At 47.2% G+C, this 14,506-nt stretch overlaps 1 protein-coding gene across 1 annotated transcript; it reads left to right on the forward strand.

The window, feature by feature from the left end:
- Window positions 1–899: 899 nt before the first annotated feature.
- On the forward strand, window positions 900–10,306 carry LOC106593369 (FYVE, RhoGEF and PH domain-containing protein 1-like). Its single transcript, XM_045713441.1, has 3 exons — window positions 900–1,051; window positions 2,361–2,519; window positions 10,065–10,306. Exons 1-3 carry the CDS (start codon window positions 986–988, stop codon window positions 10,263–10,265), a joined length of 426 nt encoding a protein of 141 aa, XP_045569397.1. The 5' UTR covers window positions 900–985; the 3' UTR covers window positions 10,266–10,306.
- Window positions 10,307–14,506: the final 4,200 nt, after the last annotated feature.

Consider the following 14,506-nt stretch of genomic DNA (forward strand, 5'->3'; position numbering starts at 1 on the left):
ACCCTAACCCAGGATAACTACCCAGGATAACCCCTAACCCCAGTATAACCCTAACTCAGGATAACCCCAGGATAACCCCTAACCCCAGGATAACCCCAGTATAACCCCAGGATAACCCCAGTATAACCCCCTAACCCCAGGATAACCCCTAACCCCAGGATAACCCCTAACCCCAGGATAACCCCAGGTAACCCCAGGATAACTAACCCCAGGATAACCCCTAACCCCAGTATAACCCCTAACCCCAGGATAACCCCTAACCCCAGGATAACCCCCAGGATAACCCCAGGATAACCCCTAACCCCAGGATAACCCCTTAACCCCAGGATAACCCCAGGATAACCCCAGTATAACCCCAGGATAACCCCATAACCCCAGGATAACCCCAGGATAACCCCAGGATAACCCCCTAACCCCAGGATAACCCCTAACCCCAGGATAACCCCAGGATAACCCCTAACCCCAGTATAACCCCTAACCCCAGTATAACCCCAGGATAACCCCTAACCATTAGGAACTTGAGAATATGTGAAAGGGTTAAGCAGTGTTCCAGATTGTTCTCTAAACACTGAGACATGTCTGCCTTTCAATTCAACTCTCTCTCTCTCTCTCTCTCTCTCTCTCTCTCTCTCTCTCTCTCTCTGCCTCTCTCTCACACACTTCTCTCCTCTCACTCATTCCCTCTCTCTCTCTCTCTCTCTCTCTCTCTCTCTCTCTCTCATCTCTCTCTCTCTCTCTCTCTCTCTCTCTCTCTCTGTCTCTCTCTCTCACACACTTCTCTCCTCTCACTCATTCCCTCTCTCTCTCTCTCTCTCTCTCTCTCTCTCTCCTCTCTCTCTCTCTCTCTACACACGTCTCTCCTTCTCTCACTCATTCCCTCTCTCTCTGTCTGTCTCTCTTCCTCTCTTCTGTTCTCTCTCAGAATTGTTCCGAGCTGGGTAAGCGTGCCCCCACTCCGATCCGAGAGAAGGAGGTGACCCTGTGTATGAAGTGCCAGGAGCCATTCAACTCCATCACCAAGAGACGTCACCACTGCAAAGCCTGTGGACACGTACGTTTCCAATCAAATCTGGATGTTATGTACAAGTGACCTGATTATGTCAGTCAGTCGCTCTACTCCTGAAGAAGTGGACACGACTCAATATTAAAAAACTCTGATCACTATGAATTTTGATCACTATGACTCTCATTGGTTGAAATGTTGTCTCCTCCACTAACCCCCCCCTTCCGTGTCCCCAGTCCTAGGTTGTCTGTTTACTCCTTCCATGTCCCCAGTCCTAGGTTGTCTGTTTATTCCTTCCATGTCCCCAGTCCTAGGTTGTCTGTTTACTCCTTCCATGTCCCCAGTCCTAGGTTGTCTGTTTATTCCTTCCATGTCCCCAGTCCTAGGTTGTCTGTTTATTCCTTCCATGTCCCCAGTCCTAGGTTGTCTGTTTATTCCTTCCGTGTCCCCAGTCCTAGGTTGTCTGTTTACTCCTTCCGTGTCCCCAGTCCTAGGTTGTCTGTTTATTCCTTCCATGTCCCCAGTCCTAGGTTGTCTGTTTATTCCTTCCGTGTCCCCAGTCCTAGGTTGTCTGTTTATTCCTTCCATGTCCCCAGTCCTAGGTTGTCTGTTTATTCCTTCCGTGTCCCCAGTCCTAGGTTGTCTGTTTATTCCTTCCATGTCCCCAGTCCTAGGTTGTCTGTTTATTCCTTCCGTGTCCCCAGTCCTAGGTTGTCTGTTTACTCCTTCCGTGTCCCTAGTCCTAGGTTGTCTGTTTACTCCTTCCGTGTCCCCAGTCCTAGGTTGTCTGTTTACTCCTTCCATGTCCCCAGTCCTAGGTTGTCTGTTTACTCCTTCCATGTCCCCAGTCCTAGGTTGTCTGTTTACTCCTTCCATGTCCCCAGTCCTAGGTTGTCTGTTTACTCCTTCCATGTCCCCAGTCCTAGGTTGTCTGTTTATTCCTTCCATGTCCCCAGTCCTAGGTTGTCTGTTTACTCCTTCCATGTCCCCAGTCCTAGGTTGTCTGTTTACTCCTTCCGTGTCCCCAGTCCTAGGTTGTCTGTTTACTCCTTCCATGTCCCCAGTCCTAGGTTGTCTGTTTATTCCTTCCGTGTCCCCAGTCCTAGGTTGTCTGTTTAGCTCTTGCTCAATACTCAATAAAGTAAAAAGTATGGTCAAATCAAGTTTTTTTTTTATTGAGTAAGTTGTTCCTATTTATTCTGATATTGGTAAAGGAAGCACCTAATTTTCCATCAATGGCCTGTTGTCAGTGAACTGCTTCTTGTCTCCTACACCTGAGCTCTCTATGTATCCCAAGTGTAATGCATGTTAACAGCATTATGGAGGTGTACCTCCTCTCTCTCTCTGTGTATTCCAGGTGGTGTGTGGGAAGTGTTCAGAGTTCAGGGCCCGTCTGCTCTATGACAACAACAGGGCTAACAGGGTGTGTATCGACTGCTACACTGCCCTAGTGGGAGTTCCCCCATCCCCGGCCAGCCTGACCTGCAGCATAAACAGACGACGGTCAATACTAGAGGTACATAACAGGATCCTGACTGCCGTAGAAAAAGGGATACTTCTGGATTTGATCTACTTCCCCAGAGTCAGATGAACTTGTGGATACCATTTTCATGTATCTTTGTCCAGTATGAAGGAAGTTAGATGGAGTTTTGCGACCCAATGCTAACTAGCGACCCAATGCTAACTAGCGACCCAATGCTAACTAGCGACCCAATGCTAACTAGCGACCCAATGCTAACGAGCGAACCAATGCTAAATAGCGACCTAATGCTAACTAGCGACCTAATGCTAAATAGCGACCTAATGCTAACTAGCGACCCAATACTAACTAGCGAACCAATGATAACTAGCGAACCAATGCTAAATAGCGACCCAATGCTAACTAGCGTTAGTGCAAAGACTGTAAGTCGATGGGATCAGCTAGCAGGTGATAATAGATAGATAAGACCTGAGGTCTATACATCAGATACTTAAATGGCGCCGGAGAATAAGGCAGACGTTTACGTGCCCCCAACCAATTGTGTTTTTCGTTCGTTTATTTGCGTTGTTTGTAACCTATTTTTTTAGTTATTTTTGTACATAATATTGCCGCTACCGTATCTGATGACCGAAAATAACTTCTGGACATCAGGACTGCGATTACTCACCGTGGTCTGACGGAATCCTTTTTTTCCTTTATTAATGAGTCTGACAAGCTGACAAACGATATTACTGCTTTCTTGGGAACAGGCCCACATCCCCGTCATTTGCATGAAGAGAAGGCTGAGAAAAAGGGGCCAGAGGGCGGGCTGCCTTCTGAGAATTCGTAGGCGATCGAATAAACCCCCACTTCCTTCCATTCTGCTAGCAAACGTGCAATCTTTGGAGAATAAAATTGATGACCTACACGCAAGATTAAACTACCAACGGGACATTCAAAACTGTAATATCTTATGCTTCACGGAGTCGTGGCTGAACGAGCGACACTATCATCATACAGCTGGCTGATTATACGCTGTACTGGCAGGATAGAACAGCAGCGTCTGGTAAGACAAGGGGCGGCGGACTATGTATTTTTGTAAATAACAGCTGGTGCACGATATCTAAGGAAGTCTCGAGGTTTTGCTCGCCTGAGGTAGAGTATCTCATGATAAGCTGTAGACCACACTATCTACCAAGAGAGTTTTCATCTGTATTCTTTGTAGCTGTTTACATAACACCACAGTCAGAGGCTGGCACTAAGATAGCATTGAATGAGCTGTATTCCGCCATAAGCAAACAAGAAAACGCTCACCCAGAGGCAACGCTCCTAGTAGCCGGGGACTTTAATGCAGGGAAACTTAAATCAGTTTTACCTGATTTCTATCAACATGTTAAATGTGTAACCAGAGGGAAAAGAACTCTGGACCACCTTTACTCCACACACAGAGACGCATACAAAACTCTCCCTCGCCCTCCATTTGGCAAATCTGACCATCATTCTATCCTTCTGATTCCTGCTTACAAGCAAAACATTTAAGCAGGAAGCACCAGTGACTAGATCAATAGAAAAGTGGTCAGATGAAGCAGATGCTAAACTACAGGACTGTTTTGCTAACACAGACTGGAATATGTTCCGGGATTCCTCCGATGGCATTGAGGAGTACACCAAATTAGACATTGGCTTCGTCAATAAGTGCATCGAAGACGTCGTCCCCACAGTGACCATACGTACATACCCCAACCAGAAGCCATGGATTACAGGCAACATCCGCACTGAGCTAAAGGTTAGAGCTGCCGCTTTCAAGGAGCGGGACTCTAACACGGAAGCTTATAAGAAATCCCGCTATGCCCTCCGACGAACCATCAAGCAGGCAAAGCATCAATACAGGACAAAGATCGAATCATACTACACCGGCTCTGATGCTCGTCGGATGTGGCAGGGCTTGCAAACCATTACAGACTACAAAGGGAAGCACAGCCGAGAGCTGCCCAGTGACACAAGCCTTCCAGATGAGCTAAACTACTTCTATGCTCGCTTCAAGACAAATAACACTGAAACATGCATGAGAGCACCAGCTGTTCCGGGAGACTGTGTGATCACGCTCTCTGCAGCCGATGTGAGTAAGACCTTTAAACAGGTCAACATTCACAAGGCCGCAGGGCCAGACGGATTACCAGGACGTGTACTGCGGGCATGCGCTGACCAACTGGCAAGTGTCTTCACTAACATTTTCAACCTCTCCCTGTCCGAGTCTGTAATACCAACATGTTTCAAGCAGACCACCATAGTGCCTGTGCCCAAGAACACGAAGGTAACCTGCCTAAATGACAACTGACCCATAGCACTCACGTCTGTAGTCATGAAGTGCTTTGAAAGGCTGGTCATGGCTCACATCAACACCATCATCCCAGAAACCCTAGACCCACTCCAATTCGCATACCGCCCCAACATATCCACAGATGATGCAATCTCTATTGCACTCCACACTGCCCTTTCCCACCTGGACAAAAGGAACACCTAAGTGAGAATGTTGTTCATTTACTGCAGCTCAGCATTCAACAGCATAGTGCCCTCAAAGCTCATCACTAAGCTAAGGACCCTGGGACTAAACACCTCCCTCTGCAACTGGATTCTGGACTTCCTGACTGGCCGTCCCCAGGTGGTGAAGGTAGGTAACAGCACATCCGCCATGCTGATCCTCAACACAGGGGCCCCTCAGGGGTGCGTGCTCAGTCCCCTCCTGTACTCCCTGTTCACTCATGACTGCACAGCCAGGCACAACTCCAACACCATCATTAAGTAGGTCTGATCACAGACAATGATGAGACAGCCTATCGGGAGGAGGTCAGAGACCTGGCAGTGTGGTGCCAGGACAACAACCTCTCCCTCAACGTGATCAATACAAAGGAGATGATTGTGGACTACAGGAAAAGAGGACCGAGCACACACTTATTCTCATCGACGGGGCTGCAGTGGAGCGGGTTGAGAGCTTCAAGTTCCTTGGTGTCCACATCACCAACAAACAAACATGGTCCAAGCACAACACGACAGTCAGGAAGCAGGCACGACAACACCTTTTCCCCCCTCAGGAGACTAAAAAGATTTGGCATTGGTCATCAGATCCTCAAAAGGTTCTACAGCTGCACCATCGAGAGCATCCTGACTGGTTGCATCACTGTCTGGTATGGCAACTGCTTGGCCTCCGCCCAGTACATCACTGGGGCCAAGCTTCCTGCCATCCAGGACCTCTATACCAGGCGGTGTCAGAGGAAGGCCCTAAAAAGACTCCAGCCACCCTAGTCATAGACTGTTATCTCTGCTACCACACGGCAAATGGTACCGGAGCGCCAAGTCTAGGTCCAAGAGGCTTCTAAACAGCTTCTACCCCCAAGCCATAAGACTCCTGAACATCTAATCAAATGGCTACCCAGACTATTCACATTGACACCCCCCCACCCCTCTTTTACACCGCTGCTACTCTCTGTGTCATTAGCTATGTATAGTCACTTTAATAACTCTACCTACATGTACATATTACCTCAATTAGTCCAACTAACTGGTGCCCCCGCACATTGACTCAGTACCGGTACCCCCTGTATATAGCCTCCACATTGACTCAGTACCGGTACCCCCTGTATATAGCCTGCACATTGACTCTGTACCGGTACCCCCTGTATATAGCCTCCACATTGACTCTGTACCGGTACCCCCTGTATATAGCCTCCACATTGACTCTGTACCGGTACCCCCTGTATATAGCCTCCACATTGACTGTGTACCGGTACCCCCTGTATATAGCCTCCACATTGACTCTGTACCGGTACCCCCTGTATATAGCCTCCACATTGACTCTGTACCGGTACCCCCTGTATATAGCCTCCACATTGACTCTGTACCATAACACCCTGTATATAGTCTCCACATTGACTCTGTACCAGTACCCCCTGTATATAGCCTCCACATTGACTCTGTACCGGTACACCCTGTATATAGCCTCCACATTGACTCTGTACCGGTACCCCCTGTATATAGCCTCCACATTGACTCTGTACCGGTACCCCCTGTATATAGCCTCCACATTGACTCTGTACCGGTACCCCCCTGTATATAGCCTCCACATTGACTCTGTACCGGTACCCCCTGTATATAGCCTCCACATTGACTGTGTACCGGTACCACCTGTATATAGCCTCCACATTGACTCTGTACCGGTACCCCTGTATATAGCCTCCACATTGACTCTGTACCGGTAGCCCCTGTATATAGCCTCCACATTGACTCTGTACCGGTACCCCTGTATATAGTCTCCACATTGACTCTGTACCGGTACCCCTGTATATAGCCTCCACATTGACTCTGTACCGGTACCCCCTGTATATAGCCTCCACATTGACTCTGCACTGGTACCCCCTGTATATAGCCTCCACATTGACTCTGTACCGGTACCCCCTGTATATAGCCTCCACATTGACTCAGTACCGGTACCCCTGTATATAGCCTGCACATTGACTCTGTACCGGTACCCCCTGTATATAGCCTCCACATTGACTCTGTACGGTACCCCCTGTATATAGCCTCCACATTGACTCTGTACCGGTCCCCCTGTATATAGCCTCCACATTGACTGTGTACCGGGTACCCCCTGTATATAGCCTCCACATTGACTCTGTACCGGTGACCCCTGTATATAGCCTCCACATTGACTCTGTACCGGTACCCCTGTATATAGCCTCCACATTGACTCTGTACCATAACACCCTGTATATAGTCTCCACATTGACTCTGTACCAGTACCCCCTGTATATAGCCTCCACATTGACTCTGTACCGGTACACCCTGTATATAGTCTCCACATTGACTCTGTACCGGTACCCCCTGCATATAGCCTCCACATTGACTCTGTACCGGTACCCCCTGTATATAGCCTCCACATTGACTCTGTACCGGTACCCCCTGTATATAGCCTCCACATTGACTCTGTACCGGGTACCCCCTGTATATAGCCTCCACATTGACTCTGTACCGGTACCACCTGTATATAGCCTCCACATTGACTCTGTACCGGGTACCCCCTGTATATAGCCTCCACATTGACTCTGTACCGGTACCCCCTGTATATAGCCTCCACATTGACTCTGTACCGGTACCCCCTGTATATAGCCTCCACATTGACTCTGTACCGGTACCCCTGTATATAGCCTCCACATTGACTCTGTACCGGTACCCCCTGTATATAGCCTCCACATTGACTCTGTACTGGTACCCCCTGTATATAGCCTCCACATTGACTCTGTACCGGTACCCCCTGTATATAGCCTCCACATTGACTCTGTACCGGTACCCCCTGTATATAGCCTCCACATTGACTCTGTACCGGTACCCCCTGTATATAGCCTCCACATTGACTCTGTACCGTACCCCTGTATATAGCCTCCACATTGACTCTGTACCGGTACCCCCTGTATATAGCCTCCACATTGACTCTGTACCGGTACCCCCTGTATATAGCCTCCACATTGACTCTGTACCGGTACTCCCTGTATATAGCCTCCACATTGACTCTGTACCGGTACCCCCCCTGTATATAGCCTCCACATTGACTCTGTACCGGTACTCCCTGTATATAGCCTCCACATTGACTCAGTACCGGTACCCCCTGTATATAGCCTGCACATTGACTCTGTACCGGTACCCCCCTGTATATAGCCTCCACATTGACTCTGTACCGGTACCCCCTGTATATAGCTCCACATTGACTCTGTACCGGTACCCCTGTATATAGCCTCCACATTGACTGTGTACCGGTACCCCCTGTATATAGCCTCCACATTGACTCTGTACCGGTACCCCCTGTATATAGCCTCCACATTGACTCTGTACCGGTACCCCCTGTATATAGCCTCCACATTGACTCTGTACCATAACACCCTGTATATAGTCTCCACATTGACTCTGTACCAGTACCCCTGTATATAGCCTCCACATTGACTCTGTACCGGTACACCCTGTATATAGTCTCCACATTGACTCTGTACCGGTACCCCTGCATATAGCCTCCACATTGACTCTGTACCGGGTACCCCTGTATATAGCCTCCACATTGACTCTGTACCGGTACCCCCTGTATATAGCCTCCACATTGACTCTGTACCGGTACCCCCTGTATATAGCCTCCACATTGACTCTGTACCGGTACCACCTGTATATAGCCTCCACATTGACTCTGTACCGGTACCCCTGTATATAGCCTCCACATTGACTCTGTACCGGTACCCCTGTATAGCCTCCACATTGACTCTGTACCGGTACCCCCTGTATATAGCCTCCACATTGACTCTGTACCGGTACCCCCCTGTATATAGCCTCCACATTGACTCTGTACCGGTACCCCCTGTATATAGCCTCCACATTGACTCTGTACTGGTACCCCCTGTATATAGCCTCCACATTGACTCTGTCCGGTACCCCCTGTATATAGCCTCCACATTGACTCTGTACCGGTACCCCCTGTATATAGCCTCCACATTGACTCTGTACCGGACCCCTGTATATAGCCTCCACATTGACTCTGTACCGGTACCCCTGTATATAGCCTCCACATTGACTCTGTACCGTACCCCCTGTATATAGCCTCCACATTGACTCTGTACCGGTACCCCTGTATATAGCCTCCACATTGACTCTGTACCGTACTCCCTGTATATAGCCTCCACATTGACTCTGTACCGGTACCCTGTATATAGCCTCCACATTGACTCTGTACCGGTACTCCTGTATATAGCCTCCACATTGACTCTATACCGGTACTCCCCTGTATATAGTCTCCACATTGACTCTGTACCGGTACCCCTGTATATAGCCTCCACATTGACTCTGTACCGGTACCCCTGTATATTGTCTCGCTATTGTTATTTTTTCTGCTGCTCTTTAATTACTTGTTACTTTTATTTCTTATTCTTATCCATATTTTTAAAACTGCATTGTTGGGGCTCGTAAGGGGCTCCGTAAGGGGCTCGTAAGGGGCTCGTGAAGTAAGCATTTCACTGTAAGGTGGAAAGTATTTGACATAAATGCATGTATTTGACTGAGTTTGGTAATGCATTTGACCAAGGCCTGCAGTCAGCACCTCCAGCACAACAAATAAAATAACATTTTATTAGTCACATGCGCCTGTTTGTATTCATGTGACTAATAAAATTAGAACACAGGAAGACAAGAGGATAGAAATAAGGATAAAACACTACGCTGGAAAATAAGACCAAGCTGGATAACATTAGTGGACAGTGGTCTCTAACGCTGTGGGTGTGTGTGTGTGTGTGTGTGTGTGTGTGTGTGTGTGTGTGTGTGTGTGTGTCTGTGTGTGTGTGTGTGTGTGTGTGTGTGTGTGTGTCTGTGTGTGTGTGTGTGTGTGTGTGTGTGTGTGTGTGTGTGTGTGTGTGTGTGTGTGTGTGTGTGTGTGTGTGTGTGTGTCTGTGTGTGTGTGTGTGTGTGTCTGTGTGTGTGTGTGTGTGTGTGTGTGTCTGTGTGTGTGTGTGTGTGTGTGTGTGTGTGTGTCTGTGTGTGTGTGTGTCTGTGTGTGTGTGTGTGTGTGGTCTACAGAAACAGGCGTCGGTGGCTGCAGAGAACAGTGTGATGTGTAGCTTCCTCCACCACATGGAGAAGGGAACAGGCAGAGGCTGGCAGAAAGCCTGGTTTGTCATCCCAGAGAATGAACCACTGGTGCTGTACATATACGGTGCTCCTCAGGTGAGATTACCTGTTATTACACCTCTATTAACCTATTATTACACCCCTTATTAACCTGTTATTACACCTCTATTAACCTGTTATTACACCCCCTATTAACCTGTTATTACACCCCTAGTAACCTGTTATTACACCTCTATTAACCTGTTATTACACCTTATTAACCTGTTATTACACCTCTATTAACCTGTTATTAGCCCCTATTAACCTGTTATTACAATCCCTATTAGACTGTTATTACACCCCTATTAACCTGTTATTACACCTCTATTAACCTGTTATTACACCCCTTATTAACCTGTTATTACACCCCTTATTAACCTGTTATTACACCCACTTATTAACCTGTTATTACACCCTATTAACCTGTTATTACACCTCTATAACCTGTTATTACGCCCTATTAACCTGTTATTACACCCTTATTAACCTGTTATTACACCCCTTATTAACCTGTTATTACACCCCTATTAACCTGTTATTACACCCCCGATTAACCTGTTATTACACCTCTATTAACCTGTTATTACGCCCTATTAACCTGTTATTAGCCCCCCTATTAACCTGTTAATACACCTCTATTAACCTGTTATTACGCCCTATTAACCTGTTATTACACCCCTTATTAACCTGTTATTACACCTCTATTAACCTGTTATTACACCCCTATTAGACTGTTAATACACCCCTATTAGACTGTTATTAGACTGTTATTACACCCCCTATTACAATGTTATTACACCCTATTAGACTGTTATTAGAATGTTATTACACCCCTATTAGACTGTTATTAGACTGTTATTACACCCCCTATTAGACTGTTATTACACCCCTATTAGACTGTTATTACACCCCTATTAGACTGTTATTAGACTGTTATTACACCCCTATTAGACTGTTATTACACCCCTATTAGACTGTTATTACACCCCTATTAGACTGTTATTAGACTGTATTACACCCCTATTAGACTGTTATTACACCCCTATTAGACTGTTATTACACCCCTATTAGACTGTTATTACACCCCTATTAGAGTGTTTATTAGACTGTTATTACACCCCTATTAGAGTGTTATTGCACCCCTATTAGACGTCAGTTATTACACCCCTATTAGAGTGTTATTAGACTGTTATTACACCCTATTAGACTGTTATTACACTATTAGACTGTTATTACACCCCTATTAGACTGTTATTACACCCCTATTAGAGTGTTATTAGACTGTTATTACACCCCTATTAGACTGTTAATTACACTATTAGAGTGTTATTACACCCCCTATTAGAGTGTTATTGCACCCCTATTAGAGTGTTATTGCATATTATAGTTACACTTCAATTCCTTTAAACAACACAACAAAAGGAGAAAACGTTTTAAAAACATGGCAATGTACTTTGGATTTGGAACATTCATCCAGGTCTGTCCTCTCTGTCTGTCCTCTCTGTCTGTCCTCTGTCTGTCCTCTCTGTCTCTCCTCTCTGTCTGTCCTCTCTGTCTGTCCTCTCTCTCTGTCCTCTCTGTCTGTCCTCTCTGTCTGTCCTCTCTCTCTGTCCTCTCTGTCTGTCCTCTCTGTCCTTCTCTGTCTGTCCTCTCTGTCTATCCTCTCTGTCTGTCCTCTCTGTCTTTCCTCTCTGTCTGTCCTCTCTGTCTGTCCTCTCTCTCTGTCCTCTCTGTCTGTCCTCTCTGTCCTTCTCTGTCTGTCCTCTCTCTGTCCTCTCTGTCTCTCCTCTCTGTCTGTCCTCTCTGTCTGTCATCTATGTCTGTCCTCTCTGTCTGTCTCTCTCTCTATCCTCTCTCTGTCATCTGTCTGTCTGTCCTCTCTGTCTGTCCTCTCTGTCCTCTGTCTGTCCTCTCTGTCTGTCCTCTCTGTCTGTCTCTCTGTCTGTCCTCTCTGTCTGTCCTCTCTGTCTGTCATCTCTGTCTGTCCTCTCTGTCTGTCCTCTCTGTCTGTCCTCTCTGTCTGTCCTCTCTGTCCTCTGTCTGTCCTCTCTGTCTGTCATCTCTGTCTGTCCTCTCTGTCTGTCCTCTCTGTCTGTCCTCTCTGTCTGTCCTCTCTGTCTGTCCTCTCTGTCTCTCCTCTCTGTCTGTCCTCTCTGTCTGTCTCTCTCTCTCTGTCCTCTCTGTCTGTCCTCTCTGTCTGTCCTCTCTGTCTCTCCTCTCTGTCTCTCCTCTCTGTCTGTCCTCTCTGTCTGTCCTCTCTCTCTGTCCTCTCTGTCTGTCCTCTCTGTCCTTCTCTGTCTGTCCTCTCTGTCTATCCTCTCTGTCTGTCCTCTCTGTCTTTCCTCTCTGTCTGTCCTCTCTGTCTGTCCTCTCTCTCTGTCGTCTCTGTCTGTCCTCTCTGTCTGTCCTCTCTCTCTGTCCTCTCTGTCTGTCTCTCTGCCTTCTCTGTCTGTCTCTCTCTCTGTCTCTGTCTCTCTTCTCTGTCTGTCCTCTCTCTCTGTCCTCTCTCTGTCCTCTCTGTCTCTCCTCTATGTCTGTCCTCTCTGTCTGTCTCTCTCTTTATCCTCTCCTCTCTGTCATCTGTCTGTCTGTCCTCTCTGTCCTCTGTCTCTGTCTGTCCTCTCTGTCTGTCCTCTCTGTCTGTCCTCTCTGTCTGTCCTCTCTGTCTGTCATTCTGTCTGTCTCTCTGTCTGTCCTCTCTGTCTGTCCTCTCTGTCTGTCCTCTCTGTCCTCTGTCTGTCCTCTCTGTCTGTCATCTCTGTCTGTCCTCTCTGTCCTCTGTCTGTCCTCTCTGTCTGTCCTCTCTGTCATCTCTGTCTGTCCTCTCTGTCTGTCCTCTCTGTCTGTCATCTCTGTCTGTCCTCTGTCTGTCCTCTCTTATCTGCACTCTCTGTTCTGTCCTCTTCCTCCCCTGTGTACCCAGGATGTAAAGCCCAGCGCTCTGTACCCCTGATTGGCTTCGAGGCCTCCCTTCCTGAGTCATGTGACCGCCCAGAACCGCCGCTTGCCTTCAAAATCAGCCAATCCCACCTCGCTCTACTTCAGTGCCGATGGGAGGAGCTACAGCGCCGCTGGATAGAGGTCCTATCACGGCGCAGGGAGAGGGGAGGAGTTACAGGCTCACAGTTCAATCACAGAGGCCCAGAGGAGGAAGGGGGAGAGACTGCAACCTCGGGAGAGAATACATGATTGATTTTGAGGCGTACAATCAATATTAGATCTGTTCTCTAAAGACACAAAACTACAAACTGTACAGAACATGTGTAGCAGCGCACACACACATACACACACACACACACACACACACACACACACACACACACACACACACACACACACACACACACACACACACGCACACACACACACACACACACACACAGTTTAAAACGTACATACACACACAGGTACTGCACACAAACTCAGCACACACACCTCTTTGTATTTAATGTCAGTGATCAGTCAGTTGCATGATAATATCTACAGGTCTGTTTCTCTCAGTCAGTGTATTGCTCATCAACTCGTCACAGTGAACCAGTGTTTGCAACAACAACAAAAAACTGCCAAAAGTCCAAGTAAAGTGTTGCTCTCATCCTACCTGTCAGAAGATATATCAGAAGGAATGCAGTATACAAAGATGTGTGTCACAGTGAATAGCTTCCCTCCAGTCAGACATTGACATTGTGTGTTCCAGTGAATAGCTTCCCTCCAGTCAGACATTGACATTGTGTGTGTCACAGTGAATAGCTTCCTCCAGTCAGACATTGACATTGTGTCACAGTGAATAGCTTCCTCAGTCAGACATTGACATTGTGTGTGTCACAGTGAATACTTTCCTCCAGTCATACATTGACATTTGTGTGTCACAGTGAATACCCTCCAGTCAGACATTGACAGTGTCTACAGTGAATAGCTTCCCCTTCAGTCAGATTGACATTGTGTGTCACAGTGAATAGCTTCCTCAGTCAGACATTGACATTGTGTGTGTCACATGAATAGCTTCCTCCAGTCAGACATTGACATTTGTGTGTCACAGTGAAGGTCAGCCAGTGACATTGACAGTGTCTACAGTGAATAGCTTCCTTTGAGTCAGACATTGACATTGTGTGTCACAGTGAATAGCTTCCCCAGTCAGTGGAACATTTGTGAACATTGTGTGCCACAGGAAAGCTTCCCTCCTCTCAGACATTGACATGTGTGTACAGTGAATACCTTCCTCCAGTCAGACATTGGACATTGTAGGTCATAAGGGGAATAGCTTCCTCCAGTCAGACATTGACATTGTGTGTCACAGTGAATATTTTCCTCCAGTCAGACATTGACATTGTGTGTCACAGTGAATAGCTTCTCCA

The sequence above is a fragment of the Salmo salar genome, unplaced genomic scaffold, assembly GCF_905237065.1.
Source record: "Salmo salar unplaced genomic scaffold, Ssal_v3.1, whole genome shotgun sequence".
In the NCBI taxonomy this organism is placed as follows: Eukaryota; Metazoa; Chordata; class Actinopteri; order Salmoniformes; family Salmonidae; genus Salmo; species Salmo salar.